Raw genomic sequence first — 13,277 nt, 5'->3', positions numbered from 1 at the left:
TTCAGGCTTGTGGCTTAAATGTGTACAAAATCAATTGCGAGAACTTTTACCTTTAATGTGCCGTCCAGCTGGAATGACCTGCTTAACTCCAGCTGAGTCTCTGGTAGGGCTGCACGATACTGGAAAAAACAGACATGTCAATATTGAGTTTTTCTGCTATTTCTATATTGTGACATGAATATAATTTCACAAGATAACTGTAGTAACACTGTTTGGAAAGAATTCATCATTTTACTTACATTTTACAGTTGAGTGCATAAAAATATACAAAATTACCTGAAAAATATATTAAAGCACGGATGAAAACAATGATAAAACTGAAATAAACAGCACTTTATGTTTTTTGTCAAGTATTGAGGTAAAGGAATTCAATAATCAACTGTAAAAAACAGCTCATGGAGTCTTTTTGTACAAATAAACACAATCATTCTTTCTTAAAGTGGCTAACTTAATACTTTCTTGAGCCCAAATAGTTTAAATTCACTTGAAATCTTAGTTACAGGCCTTGAAAACATATCAAATATCTTTGACACTCCAACAATAGCACTCCCTAATGTATTCTTTAACTGTTTATTCTGTTTGTCCTGCTACCTTGTTTATTTCAAGATAATAAAAATACACACAGCTAAAATAACTAAGATTTGTCACTGCATCTACATCTTGCTGTTTTCTGTTGATTTTAAGTGCTTCTATTATCTTCATGCTTTAGATAAAATCCTCTGCTAAATGTAAATCTATTTAAAGTTCAGTCATAGTAATGGAAATACAAAAAAATCTGGTTTTTGATTTGATGTGTTACTCATTTTATTAGCCACAGTCAGTGTTATCAGGAGTGTTAATAAAGTGAAATGCTTTAATGTTTATCAAGAACACACTCTAAGATGAATAACAGTTGTTTTTTTTACCTGCATTTCCTCTGAAAATGAATACAAGCGATGATAATCACTGAAGATGTCTGCTGTGGATGTGGTATATGTGTCCAGTTTCTAATGTTCTCCATACGCTTGAGTCTGCTAAAAAACAGAACAAAGAGAGAAACTTTAAACAGCTCATTTGTGTCAAACATCAGGAGAATCCCAGCATCAGAAATAAACAGACGGTTAAAACATCTCAGACTGCTGATTAACTGTGAATGACTGTTTTATATTGATTATATAAATATAGATACTTCTGCAAATCTGTTTTATTGGCAAAACTGGAACTATTTTAATAAAAATAATATAATGAATGAGTGCACCTCACTGAATGTGTAAAGAGAAAACATTAAATAAAATTTTAATTAACAGGAAAATTCATGGATGCCATGCATCCAAAATAACAGATTGAGATTAGATTACAAGGGGGAGTAATTGTATTTACAATACCTTGTTGAATTTGAGTGTCGTGTTTTATTATCATGTAAATATTGTGAGCTCACTCTTGTGTTAACGGTTTAATAAAAGTGTTAATAAAATCTCTGCAATACACATGCTCATTATTCAATTAGAAACATTTATAATTTTCAAAAATTGTGCATAAAAATATTCTAGTGCATCCTAACTGTATTACACAATAATTAGGTTGTTAAATTTCTGAATGATAGAGATAAAAATGAAGCATGTACACAGATACTATTATGGCAACTATCAAAACTATCGAATAAAGATTTATAAGTAATTGTGTAACATTTATTAAACATGTTTGAATTTTTATCAGATAATATGCAGTTACCGGCCACTTCATTAGGTACACCTGTCCAATTGCTCATTAACGCAAATTTCTAATCATCCAATCACACGGCAGCAACTCAATGCATTTAGGCATGTAGACATGGTCAAGACGATCTGCTGCAGTTCAAACTGGGCATCAGAATGGGGAAGAAAGGTGATTTAAGTGACTTTGAAAGTGGCATGGTTGTTGGTGCCAACCGGACTGGTCTGAGTATTTCAGAAACTGCTAATCTACAAAGATTTTCACGCATGACCATCTCTAGGGTTACACAGAGAATGATCTGAAAAAGAGAAAATATCCAGTAAGCGGAGTTCTGTGGGCGCAAATGCCTTGTTGATGCCAGAGGTCAGAGGGAATGGCCAGACTAATTCGAGCTGATAAAAAGGCAACAGTAACTCAAATAACCACTCGTTACAACAGAGGTCTGCAGAAGAGCATCTCTGAACACACAACATGTCCAACCTTGTGGCAGATGGGCTACAGCAGCAGAAGACCACACAAGGTGCCACTCCTGTCAGCTAAGAACAAGAAACTGAGGCTACAATTTGCATGAGTCTTGATTTCTGTTGCGACATTCGGATGGTAGGGTCAGAACTTGAGTTCAACAACAGGAAAGCATGGATCTATCCAGCCCTGTATCAACAGTTCAGGCTACTGGTGGTGTAATGGTGTGGGGGATATTTTCTTGGCACACTTTGGGCCCATTAGTACCAATTGAGCATTGTATCAAGGCCACAGCCTCCCTGAGAATTATTGCACACAATTATTGCGCACAATACTTCCAGCAGGATAATGTGCCATGTCATACAGCGTGAATCAGCTTAGACTGGTTTCTTGAACATGACAATAACTTCACTGTACTCAAAGGGCCTCCACAGTCACCTGACCGTAATCCAATAAAACACCTTTGGGAAGTGGTGGAACAGGAGATTAGCATTATGGATGTGCAGACGACAAATCTGCAGCAACTGCGTGATGCTATCATGTCAATATGGACCAAAATCTCTGAGGAATATATCCAGTACCTTGTTGAATCTATGCCATGAAGGATTACAACAGTTCTGAAGGGAAAAGAGGGCCTTAACTAATAGTGGTAAGGTGTACCTAATAAAGTGGCCGGTGAGCGTATATTCTCTTGTCTGCGTTTTAAACTCCAGATGTCAGAGATTAAACCTTTAATTTTTCTAGATACATTTTTTATGTGTCACCTGTTGCTATAAAGCCCTGAGAGAGTAACTCCATGCATTCCTTTCCTTGCACATATGAATGAATGATTTAAATAAGATAATGCTTAACATGTAACACTAATGGTCAAAAACTTGGAAACATTCATATTTTGTTTATTGTTTCTGAGGGAAAAATATTTTCTGCTCACCATAAGGCAGCGCTTATTAGATCAAAAATACAATAAAAACAGGTGAAATGCCAAATATATTTTTCTTTTTACTATGACTGCTTTCTGTGTAAATGAATCTTTAAAGTGAATTGGTTTATTTGCATAATTATTCTTGTCTTTGGGTGTTTTCAGTCTTACTGTTAGCTTCTCTCTAACTCAGGCCCAACAATGTCTGGATGCAGACGTGATGCGATCTCAGCCATGCATGTGCATTTGAATATATGTATTCTCCCGCATTCACACTTTCTCTCGCATTCACACTTTGCTGTGGATTAAAGACAGAAATACGCCAAAATATGGTTTAGAAACTGAAGGTAGGACAAATGAAAGACCTTCCTGTATGTATATATCTCACTGAAATTAAATATATGATTTTATCATCCTAAAAATGTTATGAGCATACTCTTTAACTGTTTTAAATGTTGACTTTTTAATTAAGGTGTTAGTATTTTTTTTGCAATACAGAAGGGGACACACTATACTCATTTATGCTGGACACTATATGTTTGTAAACCCCTTTTTTTATATGAACATCTAAGATCATAATCCACATCATGATCCCTGTAATAAATATTCAGAAACAATTCTCAACAAACATGCAATAATCTGCTCTCTACATACTTGTGGTGCTTGGAGTTGTGTTCTGCCCTCAGTCGCATCACATTCTCTGTGTATATTCCTCTGCATCCTATTAAACCAAGAACAGCAATGTTTAATATTATTATGACTTACAGACACTCAGACATGTGCATAGATAGACACCAGATTTCTCAAAATCCAACATGAGAAAGTGATAGTCCAGGACACTGACTGAATCCAGGACAGACCAAAACCACATATATAATGTTTACATAATTCAAACACTTCATTAATAGTTATTTTCATAATACAGTTAATAAATCCAACATTTGTCATTCTTTTAACAAATAGATGTGAAACATAAGTGTCTATATTCAATATTGAACATTAAACATTATTAATAACATCATTATTATTATATATTTAATCTCTTTGTTGTCAAATAACAGAACAAATTTTAATGATGAACCAGTAATTTATAAAGCCAAACAGGAATCAGTAAGACACGCCGCCATTTTATTAATCTCAGCATCACATTAACGTTACTTCTGTATTTGCAGGATAACATTAGATGGAGTTTGACGATGCAGATCTGCTGATTTTAATAGAAATACACGATAATATCTCGTGTTTAATTTGTATACAAGCGCTTATCGCAAAAAACTTACATGTGAAGTAACGTTACAAAATAAATGCTAAGACAAATCTTACCTGTACATGTATTTACACGACTCTGATTAAAAACGAATCTCGAGTTCACTAAAAGACCAGTAATGATTCATCAAACAGGAAATATTTACGAGTCAAACAAAGATTTCCTGAAAAATCTGTTTATTTTGCTCCAAAAACACCCGTGAAGGAAACACACAACCGCTAACTAGAGAAGATTAAAAATACACAGCGCAAAACTGACCAATCACGTATCAGTTGGCTGGGAAACGCTGGAACACATTCGAATTCTTACTAGACACCTCTTACAACCCACATTCGCCATTACTCTTACTTGAAAAGTGTCTAGTTGAGTTGTACAAAGTTCGCTTTGAATAATTTGCTTTTCTTGTATCGTCAATTGATTTCTCATATTTAAGTGTACGGAAATAAAACCAAAAATGTTATTTACCGTACTCGGAGTTATTTCTCTCTTCCTGAGAAAAAGAACCATCAATTCCACCGTCTCAGGTCAAGATAAAAACTTCGACCGTCAAGGATTGGTCACGGGATCCAACGTGGCCACCAGTGATGGTAAATAATGTTTTGTGTTATAAGAACATGCTGCTCATTTGGGATGCTGGAGTCTGTGTAGAGCTCTACACTGATTTTACCTTAATGTAAAAATTATTTTTTAAGTGAATAATAATACAGGCCTTATAAAAACTGCTCTGTTTTAATCACATGTGGTGTCAAACATTCGTCACACAAACGTGGCTAATATGGTGCCAACAATAATATAAAATAATAGCTTTGTCTGGTTTCTAATCCAGATATCTCAAAATTCTTAAATAAAGAGTCTTTTTTCTAGACAGGCAAAAATATTGTCTGGTTTTTAGAAATAATAAGTCAAAAATTAAGTTATTTTTACCCTTAAAATACTAAAATTATCTGCCATCCATAAAGCAAAATAATGCTTTAAAATACATTTGACTTCCCCTCTGGCAGATTAATTAGCTTGTTTTAAGAAAACCTCAGTTCATTTGTACATTTCTGAAAACAAGACAGTATTTTTACTTGTCAAGAAAATGCTTCTTGATGTCATGTTTTAGACAGAAACTGAGTAAAGTATTTCTGCTTTGCATAAAGTTTTTCCATTATGCATTCGTAATCCGTAAATACAAAATCATTTTCTCTGCTTCAAGATGGAAGGGTTTGTTCACCCAAAAATGCTAATTCTGTATTTAATTACTCACCCTCACGTCACTCCAAACCCCTGAGACCGTCTTCCATCTTCTGAACACAAATGAAGATGTTTCTGAAAGCTCTCTCATCCTGCATATACAGCAAGGTTCCTGACTTGCTCAGAGTACATAAAAATACCACAAAACTTCCTCAAACAGACCAAATGCCTACAGTGGTTCAGTCAGTATATTATCAAGCTAAAAGAATACTTTTGTGTAAACAAATTTATCAAACAGTTTATTCTCTTCAGTGTTTGTATATTACATGCGTTCACATTCACAAGCACTTTGCACTGATAAAAGCCCTGGATGCCTGTGCATGGCTCTCTGTTGTTTGGATGTTTCTGGCCTTTGATTGAGTCTGGACCCACGCTATCAATGGAGGATGAAGGAGCTCTAAGATCTGCCTAAAACATTATAATTTGTTATGAAAATGAACAGAAATATTGTTTACTGCCATACAAAATTAACAAATAAAATATTAAAACCCTCACTGTGATTTGAGCTCGACACCCCTGTTAGATCCCTTGTCTCTGCTTGTAATTTTTAGTCCTAAACCACTAAATCCTTCAGGAATATGTCCTAAAACACAATGCAGTGGTTTTAATGGATAACAAATGCTGATATTTAATGTTTTAATGGTTTTTGTAGTGGAAAACATGAAAACTTTTCTCATAGTTTTTAGTTGTTTTTGCCAAGCTTAGGGTTATCAACAACTAAAAGTAGAAAAAAATACCTTAAAAGTCACTTAATAATTGACAGCATTTGTTCATATCAATAATAAACACTGGATAAATATTATTCAAGTAAAACTGAAATATTTTGTTTCATATTGTTCCTTCCTTCAGGTCGAAAAATCGGTGACTGGTGTGAAGAATCATCTTTGCATCTGAAGGAACAGATCAAGGTTCAGACTGAGGAACCGTCACTGGAGGAACCTGTTGATGGTCAGAGTAAAGAACCATCACTGGTAGAGCCTGTCACTGTTCCCGGTGAAGAACAATCACTGGTAGAGCCTGACAGTGTTCCCGGTGAAGAACAAGCCAGCAAGTCTGCTAAGCCCAGCTGTAGTCATGATGACCCTCCAAATGTGGTCTCGGCTAAGCCCGGCTGTAGTCATGATGACCCTCCAAATGTGGTCTCGGCTAAGCCCGGCTGTAGTCATGATGACCCTCCAAATGTGGTCTCGGCTAAGCTTGGCTGTAAAGATGTTGGCAAAAGTGCAACCTGTCAGACAGAGGGCGCTGTTCCACCAAAAAAGAAGAATAAAGACACACACATTATTGGTAAGTTTACTATCATGACACCTCAGTCACCCAACACACATGCACATTTTAATAGTTTTAAATGACTTTTATGCTATAAACTGTCTTCAATACAGATTTTGTTCAGGGATAGCTGATAACTGAGATGGAAATATATATATATATATATATATATAAATCATAAAAATCAAAATCATATATATAGGGAAGACAAAACTAAAAAAGGTTTTAGATGATGGGGTTAATTCTGTTGTTGTGACCCCTGATGAAGCAGGTAGTTTTAGATAAAGGTAGCACTGTCACTAATTCTCACATTTGATTAACTTCTCTTTTTTCTCTTTTCACAGAGATCAACTCACATCGCTATGAAATCGGTGCTGAGCTGGGCAAAGGAGGCTATGGAACCGTTTTCGCAGCGACCCGTTTACAAGATGGCCTTCGGGTGGCAGTAAAAATTGCAAATTTCAAGCCTAAGCGACTCTTCCGTGTTGTAAGTAGTCTGTGCTCTTTGCTCTGATTAACTGTTTCTATTTTAAACATGTCATATTAAAGGTGCTGTATGTAAGTTTTTGACTCTTTTAGAGCACAAAAATACCATAATATGTTTGCAGATATTTTAGAAACATGCTAAGTGTCAGTTAATCTCCTTTGAAAATGTGTCTGTCTTTGTTTTGCTCTCTATAATCTGCCCACTGGTTTTTATGTTAGACGTCACCAACAGTTTTAACAGGAAATAACTTTTCCATCAAATGATCTTAACAACTGTTTTTCTTCTAGGATGATTTTGACCAGCTACTTCCAGCGGAGATCGCTCTGCACTTTCTTGCCACTAAAGGCCCCGAGGTTAAAGAACTCGTTCAGCTTCTGGACTGGAAGGTGGAAGCTGATCGCTACTTTATGGTCCTAGAGCGGCCCACACCCTGTGTGAGTGTGGGTGATTTTTTAAGAGACCATGAAGGCAGGATCCCAGAGGACGTGTTAAGGAAAATCATGTTCCACACAACAATTGCAGCTGACACATGCCTCAAACGTGGAGTGTTTCACCGTGATATCAAGCCTGACAACTTGCTGATGAACCCACAGACCTATGAAGTTAAACTGATTGACTTTGGTTGTGGTGTTCCCCTTACTGAGGACTATTACATAACCTATTTGGGTATGTAAATCCCTCAAAGCTCTAAGGAGCTCTTGTGATGAGGCTCTTAAAACATCTGATGTTGTTTATCTATACCAGGAGTGCCAAAGCTCAGTCCTAGCGGGCTGGTGGCCTACAGAGTTTAGCTCCAACTTGCTTCAACACACCTGACAGAAAATGTCTAGAATAATTAGCAAGAGCTTGATTAGCTTGTTCAGGTGTCTTAGTGGGGTTGAAGCTAAACTCTGCAGCACACAAATCCTCCAGGACCGGGTTTGAGCACCCTTAATCTATACTATTGTTTACATTTTCGAAAGAAAATTTAGATGTTGTGCTAATGAAAATCTCTTTCTTTCAGGCACAGTGCAGTTCATGCCTCCTGAGTTAAAAAAGATTGGCTATTACTACGGAGAGCCAGCAACAGTGTGGTCACTCGGGCTTCTTCAGTTTTTGCTAATGTATAAAAAATTTCCAGAAAAGCGTGACCTCCGCAGGATGAAAAACAAAAATTATTACCAATATGGAAGGTCAGAAGGTGAGATCTCCACTTTAGCTAAAGATGGTTATGTAGGACATTTTGAATGTCAATGAAAAAAACATATTTAAACTTTAAGGTAATAATTAAATGTATCTCTTCCTTTTTTTCTACACAGAATGCTGTGATTTCTTCAGCTGTTGTCTGCAAACTAACCCCAGTCTTCGGCATAAGCTGAATGCACTCCGTGCCCATGCCTGGTTTAAGGTAATGAAAAGACTTTAAAGGATTTTGTCATCAGTCAAATGAATCTGTCATGAGCTGAGTTTCCATTATAATGTGAAGCACATCTTTTCAAAGTTCACTAAATATATATTTTGTAATTATAAATGTGAATTATGAGCAAATGATTTCCATCAAGTTGGTCGAGCAGCTGAAATGTAGTATTGGTAACCTCGTAACCAACAGTAAACAAGGGGAGTTTAATTGAAAAATCAAAGTTCCATTGACAAATGCATTTCCATCATGAACCCTTTTTCACACAAATCCAAAATGACCTCAAGTGAGCATAAAACATTTAGTGAATTAAGGGATTCTTATTTAAATTTGTTTCTCATGTGATACTTGAAAAGGTGCATCAACACAGGCTGATGGAAACCCAGCTAGTGTCAGACGACAGTCTTGTGTTCTTAAATGTTCTTTTTTTTAACAATTTAATTTTAATATGTTCCAGAGAATTATAAAAAAGATCTAGCATTTGACAAAGGACAGCTTCCAGAATCTCTCCCAGTTCAGTGCTGGATTCGGCTAAAAACTCCAGCACCTCCAACCATAAAAGAAGAAGCAGAGGATTGTGAGCCAACCTCAACAACATAGTCCTTTAGCTAAACATGACTTGATTCACAGAAAGCTGAACATAATTTGGTTCTGCAGTGTCATAGCTCTTATTGTAACATTTACACTGGCTCTAATTAAATTCCATGTAAAAAAAAAAAAAAAAAAAAAAAAAAAAAAGAAGTTTAAACCTTCATATAGTGTACATAGCCCTTCCCACACTGTAATATCATATCTTGCACTTCCACATGCTAAAATAAAATGTCTAATTGAAATATATATAAAAATAAATACCTCAGTCGTTCCCAGTCCAGGTCCATACATTTTGGGTGTCTCTCTCTAAAAAATATCATTTGAGCCAGAGGAGAGAGACTCCTGACCAAAGACTACTGGGATCAACTGATATATATACAGGGTTTCCAATGAACATTATCACTCACCAGCCAATTTGAAGAAAAAAGAAAAAAAAAACTAGAAAAACAATTAATAAAATAAAACAATAAAAGTAAAAATTAATAAAATAAAAAACATCATTAATAAATAAAACAATAAGTAAAAAATAATAAAATAAAAAATATCATTAATAAAACAATAAAAAGTCAAAAATAATAATAAAAAAATATCATTAATAAATAAAACAATAAAAAGTAAAAGATAATAAAATAAAAAACATCATTAATAAATAAAACAATAAAAAATAATAAAATAAAAAACATCATTAATAAATAAAACAATGAAAAAGTTAAAAATAAACATTTTTATTCACAGTTTCTTCTCCTCAGTGTGATTATAGGGCACGCGTTCACAAGAACTGTGCTGTGACATATATCCCCCTGGATGCCTGCGCGACTTCCTCTCTGACTTCCTCTCTTAAAAACTTCACAGGCACATCCAAGGTTATATGTCAGAGGCGCAACACGTGAACGCGCGCCCTATACTGACACTGAGGGAAGAAACTATTGAATAAAGTTATTTTTGTTTTATGTGTCGTTCCCAGTTCAGGCCCATATATTTTGAGTGTCTCTCTCTAAGAAATGTAATTTGAGCCAGAGGAGAGAGACTCCTGATAAAATATAAAACATCATTAATAAATAAAACTATAAAAAGTAAAAAAAAATAAAAATAAAAAACATAATTAATAAATAAAACAATAAAAAAGTAAAAAAAATAAAAAACACCATTAATAAATAAAACTATAAAAACTGCCTACATTGAAACAAAAATCTAAAACTTTATATATTCATATGTTATGTTATTGACCAATCAGAAATTCTTCTAGAAACAAAAAAATTATTAAATAAAACATTAAAAAAGTAAGTTATGTTATTTATTACTCATCCTCATGTTCATCATCAGAACTATTTTAACTATTTTTATTTTTATTTTAGAGCTCCCTCATCCAGACTCAAAGTCCACAAAAACAGTAAAAAACATCCTCAAAACAGATCATACGCCTTCACATAAAACAAACATTTTTATTCACAGTTTATTCTCCTCAGTGTGATTATAGGGCACGCGTTCACAAGCACTGTGCAGTGACATAAACCCCACGGATGCCTGTGCGACTTCCTCTCTGACTTCCTCTCTTAAAAACTTCACAGGCGCATCCAAGGTTATATGTCAGAGGCGCAACACGTGAACGCGTGCCCTATACTGACACTGAGGGAAGAAACTGTTGAATAAAATTATTTTTGTTTTATGTGCACATAAAAGTATCCTCATAGTCAGGATTCTTGCTGTCTATGAGAGATTAAGGAGCTCTCAGATTTAACTCAAATATCTTCATTATTTTCATTCAGATATCTTCATTTGTGTTCTGAAGATGAATAAAGTTACTACCTTTAGTATTTGCTTTAATATTGTCCTCATATACAACCTTCTCTAGTCTAATGTTTTGCTAATGTGGTATATGATTTATGGTTGGAGGACATCATTTATTGACTAGTGATTTTGTGTCTAGTTGTAGTTCATGGTGAGTGATAATCCAAACCCTGTATATATAGGTGGCGAAGTCCGTTCCTCCACGTGGTGCCACTGGAAACTGCCCATCTTAAAGGTGGTGCTGAGCTGAACACGGACAAAAACTGACATTAGTCTGGGGCGACAAGCCTCACAACTGATGACAATGATGAATTTTGTACTAAAGTTTGAAATAAAGTCACATTTGTCAAAAATAAGAGCTTCTTCTATTTTTTAAATGCTGATTACTGCTGTTTACTGTGTTTTAAATGAGATCATCCAGGAACAAACATGACAACGTTTGTAGATTTAACAAAGGTTAGCTGGATTTAACGTGACTGAGCTAAATGTTTGATGTACAAGCATACATGTGATGGAATTTTTAGCATTTAAGAACAAATGCACTGTAAAAATGCTTCCCTTCCAGACGCAACACAGCACCATGCTGGGAAACACCCCTACACTCTCATTCACACAGTCATTCAATACGGCCAATTTAGTTAATTCAGTTCACTTATACTGCATGTGTCTGGACTGTGGGGGAAACTGGAGCACCTGGAGGAAACCCATAGAACACAGGGAAAACATGCAAACTCCACACAGAAATGCCAACTGGCCCAGCCAGGACTCGAACCAGCAACCTTCTTGCTGTAAGTTGACAGTGCTAACCACTGAGCCCTGATCTGTTTCACCAGCACTTTATCATTCAACAACAGCACTCCCTGTTGTATTCTTCAACTCTTTAATCTGTTGTCCTGCTTCTTTGTTCATTTCAGAATAATAATACAAATACACACACTGCTAAAATAACTGAAGCCCTGGTCAGATCACGCGGATTTGTCATGATTTCGGCACGATTTCCTTGATGTAGGGTGTCGTGGGGATTCGTGAACATCAAATAGGCATCGTGACACAAGATTCAAATGTTTCTTCTCGTATAATGTGGCATAGTTCACGACAACTGATACCATGCTTGCTACACCTCATGACACTATCGCAGAAAGTCAAGCATGTTTAATTTTTTTCTCGTTCATCACAAGTTTCGTCACATGGGTGAGACTGTGCAATAGGAGCACACCATTTCTCGGTTATATCAGCGGGTGCTGCCGTAATGAGTTGGTCACAGGGGGATAAGATCAATCATTGGTTATGCAAGATTGTAGTTAGTTGTCTGCAAGCATCAGTGTTTATTGAAATTGAAATAATAAAAAATAAAAAAATTGAGATAAGAAATATTGTTATAGCAACACTCGTCACTGCTTTGGGAAATAACGCTTGTCGTAGACATCACATGATGACTGATCGTGAAGGAATGTGTAGTCTGGCACATTTGTTACCCATGACAAATCAAGAACAAATGAATAAAAATTGCATAATCTGACAGAGTGACTTTCATAACCGACAATAAAAATTCTGTGCTCTGACCAGGGCTTAAGACTTGTCACTGCATCTACATCTTGTTGTTTTCTGGTGATCTGAAGTGCTTCTGTTATCTTCATGCTTTGGATAAAAGCGTCTGCTAAATGTAAATCTATTTAAAGTTCAGTCATTGCAATGGAAATACAAAGAAATCAGGGTCCGTTCTTCGTACATGGATTACTCAGTTAGCTGGATTTGGATATTGACGATTTGACACGATCCAGGATCGTTTCGTTCTTCAAAGCTGATCTAAGAGTTGTTGTCATAGCAACAGTTCTGCTAGCTCAAACCTGATCGGAAGCAGGTTCAATTCATATAAACAGGATTAGATCGGGTTAGTTCAAGCAAAGATAATAGAGAAAGTACCAAATTATGATATTTTCTTACAGTAGTAGTTATATACACTTGGGAAAATAGTTTAAAAAAATTAACTATATATATATAAAGTTATAGTTATTAATAAATAAAGTTATATTAACAAAACTTATGCAATCTGCACCCTCGAAATGAAAGTACAAAGAGAAAATTTAATGAAATGAACCTTTTAGATCGCTTTAGTACAATTTGTGTATGATAATAGAAATGCAGAATATGTGACTTTAAAAAAAAAAAA

General features: G+C 35.3%; 4 protein-coding genes across 11 annotated transcripts in view; 1 reads left to right on the top strand and 3 right to left on the bottom strand.

Annotated features, from left to right (window-relative positions):
* Positions 1–6,610, bottom strand: part of LOC147839449 (uncharacterized) — a 39,556-nt gene extending 32,946 nt beyond the window's left edge. For 2 of the 5 annotated variants that reach the window (XM_087299003.1, XM_087299004.1), the window contains exons 1-6: positions 4,397–4,596; positions 3,728–3,794; positions 3,245–3,371; positions 906–1,013; positions 240–276; positions 51–119 (exon numbers count right to left, since the gene is read on the bottom strand). Coding sequence is in view for 3 of the 5 variants with exons in the window: in XM_087299001.1 (XP_087155127.1) it covers positions 51–119; positions 240–276; positions 906–911 (112 nt within the window). In the remaining 2 variants the exon portion in view is untranslated. Of the gene's footprint in view, positions 1–50; positions 120–239; positions 277–905; positions 1,014–3,244; positions 3,372–3,727; positions 3,795–4,396; positions 4,597–5,589 lie in introns of those variants that run through there. The other 3 variants (XM_087299000.1, XM_087299002.1, XM_087299001.1) reach the window with 2 other exon arrangements.
* efr3bb (EFR3 homolog Bb (S. cerevisiae)) overlaps positions 1–13,277 on the bottom strand; it is a 1,037,141-nt gene that overhangs the window by 428,090 nt on the left and 595,774 nt on the right. The gene's annotated exons all lie outside the window — the stretch shown is intronic.
* Positions 4,634–9,737, top strand: pimr132 (Pim proto-oncogene, serine/threonine kinase, related 132). The gene is given in 7 exon segments (NM_001114685.2): positions 4,634–4,927; positions 6,426–6,863; positions 7,190–7,332; positions 7,620–7,998; positions 8,336–8,512; positions 8,631–8,719; positions 9,186–9,737. Coding segments are annotated over 7 exon segments (1,380 nt in total). The 5' UTR covers positions 4,634–4,794; the 3' UTR covers positions 9,207–9,737.
* LOC147832320 (uncharacterized) overlaps positions 5,793–13,277 on the bottom strand; it is a 59,313-nt gene continuing 51,828 nt past the window's right edge. For 3 of the 4 annotated variants that reach the window (XM_087298984.1, XM_087298986.1, XM_087298985.1), the window contains 3 exons: positions 11,277–11,353; positions 6,659–6,821; positions 5,793–6,583 (listed from right to left, as the gene is read on the bottom strand). Coding sequence is in view for 3 of the 4 variants with exons in the window: in XM_087298986.1 (XP_087155112.1) it covers positions 6,808–6,821; positions 11,277–11,353 (91 nt within the window). In the remaining variant the exon portion in view is untranslated. Of the gene's footprint in view, positions 6,822–11,276; positions 11,354–13,277 lie in introns of all 4 variants that reach the window. The other variant, XM_087298987.1, reaches the window with a different exon arrangement.

The sequence above is a fragment of the Danio rerio genome, chromosome 20 (genome assembly GCF_052040795.2).
Source record: "Danio rerio strain M-AB ecotype USA chromosome 20, GRCz13ab, whole genome shotgun sequence".
In the NCBI taxonomy this organism is placed as follows: Eukaryota; Metazoa; Chordata; class Actinopteri; order Cypriniformes; family Danionidae; genus Danio; species Danio rerio.
The sequence above is the reverse complement of the archived record's forward strand: the minus strand, read 5'-3'. Positions and strand labels throughout refer to the sequence as shown.